Source organism: Zalophus californianus, chromosome 16, assembly GCF_009762305.2.
Source record: "Zalophus californianus isolate mZalCal1 chromosome 16, mZalCal1.pri.v2, whole genome shotgun sequence".
Taxonomy (NCBI): domain Eukaryota; kingdom Metazoa; phylum Chordata; class Mammalia; order Carnivora; family Otariidae; genus Zalophus; species Zalophus californianus.
In genome coordinates, this window is record NC_045610.1 from 46,701,441 (window position 1) to 46,715,804 (window position 14,364).

General features: G+C 44.6%; 1 protein-coding gene across 6 annotated transcripts in view; it reads right to left on the reverse strand.

Annotated features, from left to right (window-relative positions):
• The window catches only part of MARCHF10 (membrane associated ring-CH-type finger 10), a 79,753-nt gene that overhangs the window by 58,091 nt on the left and 7,298 nt on the right, over nt 1-14,364 (reverse strand). For 5 of the 6 annotated variants that reach the window (XM_035724721.1, XM_035724719.1, XM_027567793.2 and 2 more), the window contains exons 2-3: nt 14,130-14,236; nt 4,823-4,942 (exon numbers count right to left, since the gene is read on the reverse strand). In XM_035724721.1, the coding sequence (XP_035580614.1) occupies nt 4,823-4,942; nt 14,130-14,219 (210 nt within the window). In that variant the 5' untranslated portion in view covers nt 14,220-14,236. The remainder of the gene's footprint in view (nt 1-4,822; nt 4,943-14,129; nt 14,237-14,364) is intronic. The other variant, XM_035724722.1, reaches the window with a different exon arrangement.

Genomic DNA, 14,364 nt, shown 5'->3' on the forward strand with positions numbered 1-14,364 from the left:
TTACTGTGTTTTCTGGGAGGTTCAGGTGATCTCACCGGTTAACATCCCACTGAGCCAGGCCTGGGGACGAGCCAGTTGCTGCTGGTGTCAGGTTTACTGCCTCCTTCCCAATGTAACGTTGGGTCCTTGTAACACGGAATCTAAATCTTTAGTTGCCGGTTGCTGATGGTGAAGGACAATAATCCTGTTATCAGCAGGGCAAACGGTACTCTTGGTCTCTGCCTTCTTTGCTGATGAAGTAAATGCAGTGACAACATGTCCTAAGTCCTTGAGGTCTGTGCATTTGGAACAGTGTCCCCTTCAGCGAGGCTAGAAGATGAGAAAAGCTCATGACGCCCCTCTTCATAGAACGTTGCTGCTCCCCCCCACCCCCAAGTCCTGGGCTAATCATTTTCTCTGGGGTAATCGGGGCTCCTGCTTCTTCTCTGTGAAGGTTTGGAGGGCGAAATATCCTGTCAGTTACAGCAGGCTCCTCTAGGCCAGCAGTTATCCCGGGGACACGGTTTCCTGCTCATTTCAAGAGACTGCTTTGCTTTTTAGTCTACTAATCATCCAACTCCTAGTTGATTAGATGGAGCTGCTGTGTATTTCCCTATTTATTCTACTCTGATGAAACAGTTAACATGGTTGTATGTAACTTTGAAAAGGGTCTAAAATTAAGTTGCCTTTTAAAATTAAAATGGCTTTTAGAAATATGGTTTGGGATTGGGCTGAGGCGCAAGAAGGTATTCTAGAAGCCTCAGAACCTGCTCTGCCACTGATAGCTCCTAGAGCACCGTTTGTAAGACTAGCCGGACGCCAAGGCAATTTATAATGTAATCTAATGTTAGTATGAACCTAAGAGTCTCTTGTTCTCGCATTGATCCCATGAGATAAGCATTGATAATAAGTATCTCCTTGATGGGAAATTGAAGTGCTTAGAAGTGGTTTGTCTGAATTCACACTGTGATGAGGGACAGAGATGGCTCTTGATGGTAAGTGTTCTTTCTACTTTGCCACACCACTGACTTAAATGTATTTAGGAGGTGCCGCTTTAAGAACATCTCAGCATGAGCTTGATGGTTATGGCTTTATCTTGGATTTAGGTGTAACCCAGCCTCTGCCTAAGGTACAGTTAAAGCCACAGGTAGTAGAGAGGTCATGGTGCATCGTGGAGTGGCTGCTGTGTTACCTGTGCGTTTGGGGATCTGCCCCCTCCAGGCAGGTGTCTGGATATGATAGCTTGGTACTGGATCTATTACTGGATGGTAAATGTCTCTAATTCCAGGTTCATCAGAATTGTGATCATCTGAGACTGGGTCAAGGAAGGAACAAGAGGCGGAAACTGCAATACAAGCATCAGAATTTGGTGGTGGTGCGCTTCACTCAGTGAGTGCAGTGGAAAGCGTCCTGTGGATTAAGCAATCCACTCACACACTGCCCGCTCAGTCGGAATGAACTCTCCTTTACAAATCAGAGGCAATGCTTTCCTTGGAGAGTTTTCAGCCACAGGAGTCTCTAGAAGGGAATTATGTAGGGGGAATGTTTACCTATGGAGGAGGGCTTTGGTTAGGTTTACCCCTGCACATTGAACTGTACCTTTCTCCTGCTCTTTTCTCATTGACCAGTTAATCTTTTGCACCTGTAGTGCCTGATGTGGCATTCAACCCACTGAGCTCTGCAAACTGGGACTGGTCTGTCCTGCGTTCTCCTTTGGCAGGTGGCAGCACTCTTAGAGCTTCCTCTGGGAGACTGGCTCCAGGACCTCCCTGGCACTGAGGATCCTATAAAAAGAGGTTTGATAAGTTCTGTATTCCCTCAGGATTCGAAATATAGCGGGGCAGGCCCATACTGTAAGGGTTTTTTGTTTTTTTTTTTAAAGATTTTATTTATTTGACAGAGACACAGCGAGAGAGGGAACGCAAGCAGGGGAAGTGGAAGAGGGAGAAGCAGGCTTCCTGCTGAGCAGGGAGCCCGATTCAGGGCTTGATTCCAGGACCCTGGGATCATGACCTGAGCTGAAGGCAGACGCTTAACCGACTGAGCCACCCAGGCACCCCATACTGTAAGGGTTTAAGAACAACCAGATTTTCAGAGACATTTGGGCGGGGGCCCAAACCTGAGAAGAGAACGCTCCAAACCAACCCATGATCCTGGGGGCTGAAGAGTTCCTGATCTGGTTTATCTCATAAGGGATCTCTGGTTTCATTCGTATGAAGCAAAAGTTGAAGGACTGAGCAGGGGGGCGGGGATCAACATTACAAACACACAAGTCAGATGACTGATGAGTGATGCATTCAGTGACATTTTCACCCCCGCCCCCGCCAGCCTTCCTGTGCTTTTGTATCCAGAGGCAAATCCTCCAGTATCCCCCAAAGAATATCAGTAATACAGAGAGCAAAGCAGAGGTGAATTTCACTGTGGAAAATTCTGGTTTTTCACTCTTCTTGATACAGAAGATGTGACCTTGAAGGCACTTGTCTAATCAAGGCCCAAACCCTTGGGATATCATTACCTGGAAAAAAATTGAGATTATGTAAGTCATGTTGTTTTGGGTTCTCTGGCAAACTGAGGTACAGAGACAGAGTGCAAACATGAAAAATCCTTTTCTTGTACTTTGGAAATGGCCAGTTTTGTGCATCTGACCACATATTTTTGTCCTTATTTCATCATTACTTTTATATGTACACCCATATCCTTTTTTAGATGCAGTCTGAGTATTTTGCAATGATGATTTAAAGAATGAATAATTTTTATAGCATAAAGAAGAAAACTACAGAAATCTGTCAACAGCCTGTCCCCCAAAGTTTGTGGAGAGGAGCATGAAACTTCAAGTCCTAGAATATCCTGAATGTGCTAGTATTGCCATATGAAATGGCCATGGTTATGCACGTGAGTCTTTGCGTGAAAATACAAGAACCCAGCTGCCCGTTTGTTTACCAGTCTAGGAAGATTGCTACGTGCTACTGTTTGACTTACATTACATTTTTTATCTGTCCTTGAGTTTTGTTCCTGCATGCAAAAAGAAAAAAAAATGAGAATTTTTCTTAATGCTAAAAATGTGTTGTTGTAGCGAAACTAGATTTAATTTTTTGGATTAATCTCACTCCCTAAGTTTAATCAGCAGCAGGCATTCTATTTCATCTTTGACTAACAGGAAAAGACCCAGGCGATGTGTTCTTCTCGATGGTGCCAGTATTGTAAGAGAGTCTCTTTCCCCTTCAGACTCTAGGTGAAATATTTTATAGTGTGATTTCATGTTCCTTAATAGGGAGTATAGATCTCACCCAGGGATACATCTACATCCATAAACATCAATCATTGATGTTTTTAAGGTATCCTTTGAACATTAAATAACCACAGTGTGAGCATCCCAGATTAAAGGAGAAATCCCAACGAGAACTTGATTGATATCAGGTATCCAGGATCTATCTTGGGGATCCGCGCCACTGACAGAAAGAGAGAGTCCATCCTCTGGAGTATATTGCAGGCATAAAATATTAAATAAGAATTCATAAAAAGCATATTACTCATCTTAAATCAATTCACCATGCTAACAAACGGTGTTGAATGCAGCTTGTGGTATTTAGTGCTTACATAGGATAAGTAAAATTCGTACTCAGATAAGATCTTAAACATGAAATATGATCATATAGTTCAGTGGTTCAGAGCACCCTCCCTGGGTTAGACTGCTTGGAAAGGAACCCTGACTCCACCACACACTGGCATGAAGGCTTGGGTCAAGTTTCTTATCTTTGCTAAGGCTCGGTTTCTCCTCTGTAAAATGAGATAAATACATAGAGATTTATGAGAATTAAATAAGCTAATATGTATAAAACGCTTAGCACAGTGCTGGAACATTGTAAGCACTCAGATAATGGTAACTACAACTATTATCATTATCATATCACTATCATATTGATCTTACTCTCTTTTATTATCATCCAGACAAAAACATTTGACCAATTTCTAGTTATTACAGGATGCAGTTATTACTACATTTTACTCTATTTAAAAACAGGATTAAGCAATGCAGTGGGTTAGACTATAAGCCCATACACATATGTGACATATCTTCATATCTGTATCATAAGGCTGTGGTTATATGGACAGATCAGGTAGACACTGATGCAGGTGTATAGATGGATGATGCTGTCCTTTAGAAGGCCCAGTGCCTCGAGTCTTTTTTTTTTTTCCATTTTTTTAAATTTTAAATTCAATTAACCAACATATAATACACCATGAGTTTTTGATGTAACGTTCGATGATTCATTAGTTGCATTTAACACCCAGTGTTCATCCCATCACGTGCCTTCCTTAATGCCCGTCACCTGGTTACCATCCCCTCCCCCCCCCGATTTCCGTCTCCCTCTCTGATTTCTTCCCTTTCCATTTTCTCTCCCTGCCGCTGTGGTCCTCTGTGCTATTCCTTATGTTCCATACATGAGCGAAACCAGACGACGATTGTCTTTCTCTGGTTGACTTATTCATCTTAGCCTCAACTCTTGAAGTGAAAGAGCTGTAGTGTTTCTGATTTGGATGGTGCCTCGGGGACAGTCTCTATCAGGCCCATCGGGAAAGAAGATCGAGGCCCAACCGGCGTGAAGAGGGATATAGTTGCACAGCAAAGAAGCCGCCTGGACAGTACCCAGGATGAGAGCTCTTGCCCTTGCATCTCCCTGTCCTGACATCTAGGGTTTCTAACGCCTCCTTTCTGAGTTGGCTTTTTCCTAAGTGACGCGTGTGTGCACACAAGCACACGCGCGTGCGCGTGCACACACCCCCCCACACCCCCACACACCAGCAGAAGCAGAAGGAGGATATCTCCCAGAGTTCTAAGTACCTGTTTGGAAGATGACCCACTTGAAAACCGGGATCTCTCCAAATTTGTCTCTGGCCCCCAAAATTGATCTCGTTTCTTCTCATTTGGGTCTCTTCCGTATTCCTGTCGTCTCAGACAAGCCTGCAGAATAAAAAATGGTTTCCTTAGCTTAGGTGTGCGACGAGCTTTAATTATAACTTTTTGCTTAATTCCTATCATGAGGAGCATGAAATATATAACGTCCATCTCCGAGGGCTCATCAACACCTTTACCAAGTGTGAGGACACTCAGCCAGGCATTGTTCTCTCTTCCCTTTGCCCAAAATGCCAGGTCAAAAATAGTAGCCACTGCTTTAATAAATTAAAGTCAACATACCAAGAGGTGTTTCGATAAGTATTTCCCCAGCAATTGCCTGCTTAGTGCAGGAAGTACCTGATGCACAGTAGTAGCTTCCCCTTCTGCCTTGATTCTATCGCCACTCTACTCCGGCCTCTTGGATCACACCTGGTTCCAGGGGAAGACTTTTCCTACGTGAGAGCTTTAGCACGTGCGCTTCCTTCCCCTCGGAATGCCTTTCATGGGATGTTCACAGGCTGGCAAATCCTGCAGATCTATTCAGATCCAGCTCACATGGCATCTCTTTCCTTGCCTTGCTTCTCTACCCCAGGCCAAATTAATTGGTCCTTTATACAGACGCAGCTTGAATTATGCAATTTTTTAAAACTGTTGTACAATTTAGTTGTTTTGAGCCTGTATCTCCTGCTGGTCAGTGAGAACACTCAGGGTAAGGACCACCTCTTATCTTTTGAATCCCCCAGCATCTAGCGTTTAATGTTCGCTGAATTGCGTTGTTGTTTCAGAGGGAAATATCAGTCCCCAAATGCAAAACAATAAAAAACAAATAAAAATAACCAACAAAAAAAAATTTTCCGTTGTTTAAAAAACAAAGAAAATTAAGAGAAAATCTAGTACCAATATATTTCTTCTCCAGGATCAGAACAGAAAAAAACCCCAAGGACATCATGTGCTATGGGGGTTTCAACTGATATTTTAAATAGTTTAAAATAGTAAAACTTCTTGGAGCATTTCTATAGATTCAGTGCCCGAATTCACCTTTGCGCTGCTAGAGCCAAATTATCCACTGTCATGGTAAAGAAATGCAATGTAAAGACCAACAATACTGTTTCTAAACAGGGCCTGACATCTCCCCTTCCTGGCTGCGTTGAGAAAGGAAAGATTCCTTCTGCATTTTTCCCCTTTGTTAGAAAATGCATCTCCTTCCTTGATGTGGAAGGACTTGCCAGAATTTCACACCTCTGGGAAAGCCTAATATTATGCTACATGGTTAAAAATAGAAATGACCTGATATTAACAAAACATTTACCACTTGGAATTGGGAACAGCGAGCTGGTTACACTGTGCTTTCAACCATATTGCTGGTGAAGCCCTGGCCTCAGGGCTTATGCACAGCGGCCAGGTGGTACCTGCAGCAAGTGGAATCCTGTCGAAAAGTATGGTTCCACCCTGCCTTATTTGGAAAGGGAGAGCAATCCAAAATGGTTGCCCCCCCTTTTTTCCTGTTTCACTGTTAATATTACTTTCAAAAACTATGCTATATAGATAGCAAGCCATTTTAATAAATCGTGGGCAGTGGTTTTTTTTTTTTTAATTATTTGAGGTGGGGGTGGAGGGGCAGAGGGAGAGAGAATCCCAAGCAGACTCCCCACTGAGCGTGGAGTCCGACCTGGGGCTCGATCCCAAGACCCTGAGGTCATGACCTGTGCCGAAATCAAGAGTCGGACGCTCAACCAACTGAGCCACCCAGGTGCCCTGCAGTGTCTGTTTTAATAAATAATTTGAGCAAAAAAACCCCCAAAAGTAGTGGACAGTAACTATGATAAATAAGTTAAACATCGAGTATGAAAATAAACCAAAGTAAACCTGAAGAGAGTTAGCCAGAGAGTTTAATGACGTTCAAGTAAAGATGGGCCTCTCCTTTTTCATTCCTTTTCCAATGACTTCAGATTGGAGCCCGTTTGGGAGGAGCCCTGGCTCGGAGTGTTGTTTCCTGGAGCGGCAGATGTCTGTGTTATCCTACCCAACTGGGATTGCAGGCGCAAGCAGCAAATGCTGATAGGCTCAAAGTGGAGGACAGTGTTAGCAAATGCACGCAGGACCAAGGCAGATTTTGTGGGATGAACAGAATTCTTGTGGGTTGAGTGTTTTTTGAAAATTCTCTCCAAGAATGCATGCAACTTAAATATTTCTTTACCAAAAGGGGAGGCGGAGTAGAATGGTTTGCAGTGTCGAAAAAAAAAATTTTTCCCCTCTCGTTCCTTTATGCCTCCTCTCATAGAGGAGTCCGAGAGCAAACCGGTGACAGGGTACATAATTTTTATCTTGATACAGCCAAGCAGCAATCTTTCTGTGTAAATCAAACATCAGTCTTCTTGAAGTGATAGCTTTGCCCAGTTGAAGGAACACAGGGACAGAGAGGCAAGTCCAGACTTCCAGTCCTAGAAATAGCAAGACAGGAGCCTTAACTGCCCCACATTCCCCGGGGGCTAGTTTTCTTATTATTTGAAAATGAACGATTTTTTTTTTTTTGTGCCATTTTTGATGCTGATGTTTCCACAGTGGGGGTCCTGGAGCAACAGGGCAGAGTATGAAGTCCATAGGCTGGCAAGGAGGAATTGACGTGTAACTCATGATCACCGGGGGCTCCCCTTCCCCTGGAACTTTAAAAATATTCCCTTTTCAGTTCCACATGTCTGGAGCTAGATTGCTATAAATAAGTTTCTGTTCATGTGACGGAACTGGCTGAGGGCGGTCTGAAAATGGAAGGCTTCAGGTAACTCATTTCCTCCTTGAGCTGGGTGGGGGGCTTCCTCCTTCACTCCTCCTCTGGCGCTGCCCCCAAAACCCCCCCTCCCAGCCCATCCCTCTATCGGCACGCAGTCAGGCTGCCTCCAGAGCACAAGCTCCCAATGTGGGGGCAGAACACAGAATGTGCATATATGCCTGTGGCGGATGACGTGGGTTCTGTGACTCACTGTAACTCAATACGGGTAAACATGACAAGCCCCAGCTCTGCCACTTTCTCGCAACATAACCTTGGGCAGCCTGACTAACTCCATTGATTCTTGCTTCCCTCATCTGAAAGAGGGAGATGCCTGGTGCCGCCAGATTGCCGGGGAGCCTGGGGCCCTGTTGGCAGGACGCTGGGCAGAGTGACTGGCTCCTGGCGAGTGTTCAGTGAAAGGCACTCATCACCACCATCATCACCCTCATCACCCTCATCACCATCATTATCATCATTAGGCTTTAATTGTTGTTTCTGATCCCATTGCTTGGTTTACTTCTATTTCTAAAGCCAGCCTTTGCCAAATCGCATGACTCGGATCCTGGTCAGGGAAGAAGAAAGAATCTTTCTGTCCGGGCCTGAGCTTCATCCTTGTTTTTGTGCCCTGGAGGCAGCGGTCTATTTCCTAGGCCTGCAGTTCCCCCGCCAGACAACTGAGGAGATCCTGCCCTCAGTCAGTCAGGGTACCTCATAAGGCACATTTTCCTCAGTGTTGCAGCTTTCTGAATCCACCGGGGGGTGGGGGGTAATGGGGGGGTGGGAGGCTCAGTTTCTTAAGTTTATTTGATTATCAGTCCCGCCTTCAAGTCCTCATCCAGGCTCCAGAGGCCTTAAGAAGCCACCAGCCATAGGAAGACTTTCCCGGCCTCCTGGTTCCAGTATGAAAAACCCCGTGACCACGGGGCATCTCTGCCTCTCGAGCATGGTGGCCTCCACCAAGGTTATTGTCGCTCCAACCTCCAAGCATTTTGAGAAGTGGGACTTGCCACTGCTTCGGTTGGTACTTCTCTGTTCTTACGATCTAACATGCGTAACCCAGACTTGGGGGGTTTAATTATCATTGGTGGCATTATTCAAGTTCATTAGTTTTAAGATGTTAAGGAATCAGAGGTGTAAGAACAATTTGACATGCTATTCCCCTCAAATGAGTTTCTTTTCCTGTTCTGTCTGTGGAGAGGACAGAAGCATGTACCTCAGAGGTGAGCAGAGCAGAGAACCTTCCCCCCCAGGCTCCCATGGGAGAGGAAGCTGAATCTTCTCTACTCCCTCAACCCCCTGAGTGGACGGTCCCCAAGCCCCTTGCCACCTGGCACTGTCACCTATCATGTCCTTGAACAAGTTCATAGCATCATGTTCAGTTGTTTGCTCGGTCCTTGAAAGATCAGGATGAAATAAATGACAGGAAATGAAACCCATCTGAACACATTTGATAGATTACGGAATATCATTCTGAAATGCCAAGTGTAATCTTTCTCTCCAGCTCTCGGTAGACATTAATGGCTAAATTCTGCCTCAAGTTACATAAACACGTTTGACCCAAAGAAGGAAGGGGGGGACAAATCTATGCAGCATGAACACCCTTGAAGAAACAGAGCCAAATCCTGAGATGGCATGTAATTATGTACTAGCTACCAGATTCTGAAATAGCATGTAATATGCCAAATAGATGTTTATTTCCTCTTGTTTTTTCAAAAGGGTCCCACCCAACCACCGAAAGGAGCAGCATCAAAATAACTCAGGGTGGGTTTAAGCCACCTCTCCTGGTGCCGGCACGCAGACCTGTAAAGGCACTGCTAATTTGGTACGCACCAACCCTTAGCGTATTTTAGGATGTCACAGGAATAGTGTACACAGGAAGTTTGTAAGGGCTTCAATTTGAGCCAGTTCATTAAAGGCAAGTGAAACACAGGCAGGAATCTGTGGCAAATGTATATGATTTAGGAGTTCTGTCTAGTTATTAGGTCTTACACTATTTGTACACTCTGAAATGGGGAGTCCCTCGTGTGCAGCCAGGTTGCTGCCCTGGGAGTGAAAGCTGGGATTCCTTGATTCATTGATGAGCCAGGGATTCGATATCGACCCGATGCAAAGTCTACCTTAGTAAATTATCTAGATACACACAGGTCATATATGGACCAAGTTTTTGAGGGGTTATTAAGGTCATGCGAATGATTCTTAAACCCCTACTTTAAATCCTTTCTGGAACAAGTCAAGGGAGAGACTAAATCACACAAATAGCTCACCACTGTTCCCTTCGAAGTCATTTCTGTGGGTTGCTATATATTTAATTCAACAATACTCAGAACATATTAAAGACAACCATATTTATTTTTTGCAGACTTTGTGGTGAGTGGTTTTGAAAATGCTCAATGAGGGTGGACTTGACCTTGAGAAATAGTCATAAGTCAGCTGAATCTAAGACTGATAAAAAGAGTTGGTGGTCAAGTTAGGTAATGGTGCCTCACATCAAAGGCAGGGCATTCAGTTTGACATAGAAGAGTATGTCTCCATCCCTGCCCATAAGAAGCTGTGGTCCAGATTGAGGGGAAGTCACCCAGAAGACAATTTCAATACAATTTCATAAGCAACGTGAAAGAGGTATAAAAGGGCGCTTTGGTATTGAAGTGATGGAAATGTTCTAAAGCTGGATGATGATTTGGCTACAGATTTGGTAAATTTACTGCAAGTCATTAAATTATACACTTAAAACAGGTGAATTTATAATATGTGAATTATACCTCAATGAAGTGGGGTTTTTTAAATATTTATTTGTCAGAGAGAGAGGGAGAGAGAGCACAAACAGGGGGAACAATAAGCAGAGGGAGAAGCAGACTTCCTGCTGAGCAGGACTCGATCCCAGGACCCTGGGATCATGACCTGAGCCAAAGGCAGATGCTTAACCGACTGAGTCACCCAGGCGCCCCAATAAAGTGGGTTTTAAAAGAAGGGCGTGGTGGGAGTACAGAGATTTCATTTAGTTCTAAATTCAAACTGCAGTCTCTACCACCCTTGTCAAGAAAGTAAAGAAGGGGGAAGGGGAGGTCAGAGAAGCAGTGAAGATTTAGGATGCTCTGGTTGTGGTTCTTGGGTCTTGGACCTGCCTCTACGTGGGGGGAAGGAACTCCAGGGTTTCATGCATTCCAACTGCACTGTCAAGTTCACATTTTAGATAGATTTCAAAAAAGCAGTCTGAAGGATGCCAAGGTTGGAGGCATGGAGAATGGTAATAAGGACATTGTAATGATCTTGGAAAGAAACCATGGAGGTGGGGACCAGGGTGGTGGCAGTGGGATGAAAGGAAGGCACCAGTTCAAGAGCTTTTAAATAGTGGTGGCAGGACTTGGTAACAGGTGGGATACGGGTGGTGAGGGAGAGGAAGGAGTCGGGCAAGACTTACAGACAGAGGAAGATGGCAGGGCATGGACATGCCGAGGTGCCTCTGTGACAGCCAGATGGAAATGTGCCACATGCAGGCGTGCGTGTGATCGTGACACTTTGGGGAGACTCAGTATTACAGGTTATTAGTCTACAAGTGATGGCTAAAAACATGGGAGGGAGGAGATGGGTCACAGAGACCTTGTGAGTTGGAAGAAAGCTAGGCTGTTGGAAACCGGGGAATTAACATTTGTGGGGCAGGGAGACAAATGTGAGAGAAACAGAAGGAAAATCAGCAGAGTGTGTTGTCAGAAAGCCAAAGGAGTAATGTTTTGAGAAGGAAGGAGTAATAGTGTCAAATGTAGATAAAGCTTCAGAAAACAAAGACTAAAAAGATGTCCCTTGAATTTGGCTACCGACCTTAGAATAACTTCAGGGGAGGGAAGGGGGCAGCCAGGCTGCCGTGGGTTAGGAATGAAGGGGATTGGGGGGGCAGTAGAGATAGAAATGTAGCAGGTTGGGGACAGTGCCAGGGCTATGGCTAGAGAAGGACCGCGTGTCCTGCAGCTTTGTTCTTTTGTTCTCAGTATAGGAGGGACTTGAGCATGTTTGTAGGCTGAGCCAATTAGAAGGAAGGAAATGTCAAAGATACAGATGACAAGTCCCTGGATGGAGAGGGGCTGGACACAGCAGGGTGTGGGCCAAGAGCTCCGGCCAGGCGCTGGCCGGGAAAGTGTTGCTTCCCCCTTCGGACTTGAGGGCTGGATGGGTGTGTAGCCTGGAATGGAAGGGGAGGAGTGGCAAGGCTTCCCACCTGATGGCCTTGGGTCCTTTGCTTTGTTTCCTGTGTGTATAAAACAGGAAGAGAAGTTCTTTGTTGAAAGTGTGGGGATTACAGGTCTGAGAAAAGTAGGAAAGTTGAAAACCGACGATGACAGAGGGAGCTGATGGACGAGTAAGCATGTCGATGTGAGTCAACCTTCACTCCTTTCTCTCCCTCACTCCGCCTCTCCATATACCGGCATGATGTCAGTTCTCCTGTTTCCTGGGTTGGGCCACTTCTCACCACCTCCACTCCTACCCCCTGGGTCTGAGCCACCATCATTTCTCTCCTAAATTTCTGTCACAGTTTCCTTACCAAGTTTTTCTGCTGCTTCTCTAGTCCCTTTCCTTCCTTTCGCCATACAGCAAGCAGCAAGAGTGATCTTTAAACACTGTAAGTCAGATCATGCCACTCCCCCGCTTAAAATCATCCCAATAATTCTCCCTAAGAATAAACTCCAAACACCAAACTTTGTCCTGAGAGATTCGACACGGCCTGGTCCATTTACCTCTCTTAACCTTGTCATGTGCCACATTCTCCCTTGATCAATGTGTTTCAGCCACTCTGGCCTTCTTTTGTTTCTTCCACGGCTCCAAGTTAGTTCCTGCCTCAGGGCCTTTGCACTTGCTCTCCTTCTGCTCAGGATGCTCTGGCCAGCTCTTCCCCATCTTTTACCTCTACACTCAAATGTTATTTCCCCAAAGAGCCTTCCCTAACTGTGTAAGGAAGCATCACCCCCCCAGCTGGTTACCTCTGTTTGCCTCCTTATATTTATGAGTAATCAAAACTATCTTACATATTTATTTAGTTTTGTGTATTGTTTGTTTCTCAATTCCAGAATAAGAATGCTGGGAGAGAAGGGACTTCGTTTAGGACATTGTATGCACTTGATAAAGTATTGTTATTTATAAGGATAGTGTTGAAAGTATCCTTATTAATAAGGACAGTGTTGAAAGTCCAATGAAACCGGAAAAATAAAGCCCCAGTGACTTTAGTCCACACAGTTGTGTGATTTTCTCCAGCAGAGATCATCAAATAATAAGATTGATTTTCTTATATGCTTGTTCTGGAGACAATTTCAAACAAGCATTTCTTAATGAAGGTCAGGTGGCAGAGGCGTCTTGGTGAAAAGCAGATGGATTCCCAGTGTGACCAGTTCAGGTATTTACGTTCTTATTCATTTTCCAGAAATTCCCTCAATTTTACAGTCTCGTGTGTGGGTTGGCAAGTTGTGGGAGGAAGTTGCTGACTCTGTTTCCAGCCCCACAGCTAAGCTGTGCTATACAGGTGAAATCAGGTTACCGAGATCCGTCTGGTTTCCTTGGTGACCCAGGAGGTTTGGTTATATTTGAAATTGCTAAGAAGGAGAAAAATCTGGTAGCAACAGTTCTGTGTTTTCCTTAAGGAAGGAGTACTTTTCAATCCTTACCTGAAGCTGAGGACATGCCTCTTTGATTGGCAAGGGTTGACCTCTGGCCAGCAGGCTGGGCGACACTTTCTCACTGCTCCCAGAATCTCACGCCCAGGCTGGCAAGTTTGTCCTGTGCTAGCTCTGGGTAATTACATCACGACTCCTCCGGCTCCCTGTCTGTTTTGTTTTTGCATGTAAACACTGTAACTAGGGTGACGAATAGTTAGCTTATTGGAGAATGTGTTAACCACCTTTCTTCTGGTGGGATGACAGTGGAAAGGCATGTTATTTTATAAATGGTAGGTCAACCCCATTAACTCTTTAAGGGTTTTGTTCTAGATAGCTGGCTTATCAAGCTTAAGCCTTCATGTCATTCATTGACAAGGTTTGTGTGCCAAGCTCTGTGCTAAGTACTTTTCAAGTGTTATTTTGTTTTCGTGACAATATTATGAAGTGGGTGCTATTATTATTTATTTTATTTTTTTTTAGACAGGGTGGGAGGGGCAGAGGGAGAGGGAGAGAGAGAATCCTAGGCAGACTCCAGGCCTAGCACAGAGCCCGACGCAGGGCTCGATCTCACAACCCTGAGATCATGACCTGAGCTGAAATCAGGAGTCAGATGCTTAACTGACTGAGCCACCCAGGCACCCCAAAGTAGGTACTGTTATTAACCCCATTTTAAGGATGAGGAAACACAGAGAGGTCAAGTGGCTTTCCATAGTCACACATCTAGGAAGTGATGGGTTTTGGATTTTAGAAAGTGATTACTGCTTATCATGTACTCAGACTGTATCCTGAATTCTCACATAATTACTATAAGGAAGGTGGAAGATGATTCTAGTTTTTTTGCAGTTACCTGATACTCAGAGTCCACCTTATGCTGCATGTCCCGCAGATATTGAACATTACTCACGAACTTCTGCCTGTCCCTTGCTTCATGCAACATGATTCTTAATCCCCAACCTGCATATAAAAGATAAATAAATGTGCTGTGACATAATCCTTTGTTGCTGTGCTGTATTTGGATTTATCTTAGTATAATTGCTTTTATTCTCTTATTAATCTAATTTCCATTGTTTGAAAGGCACAGA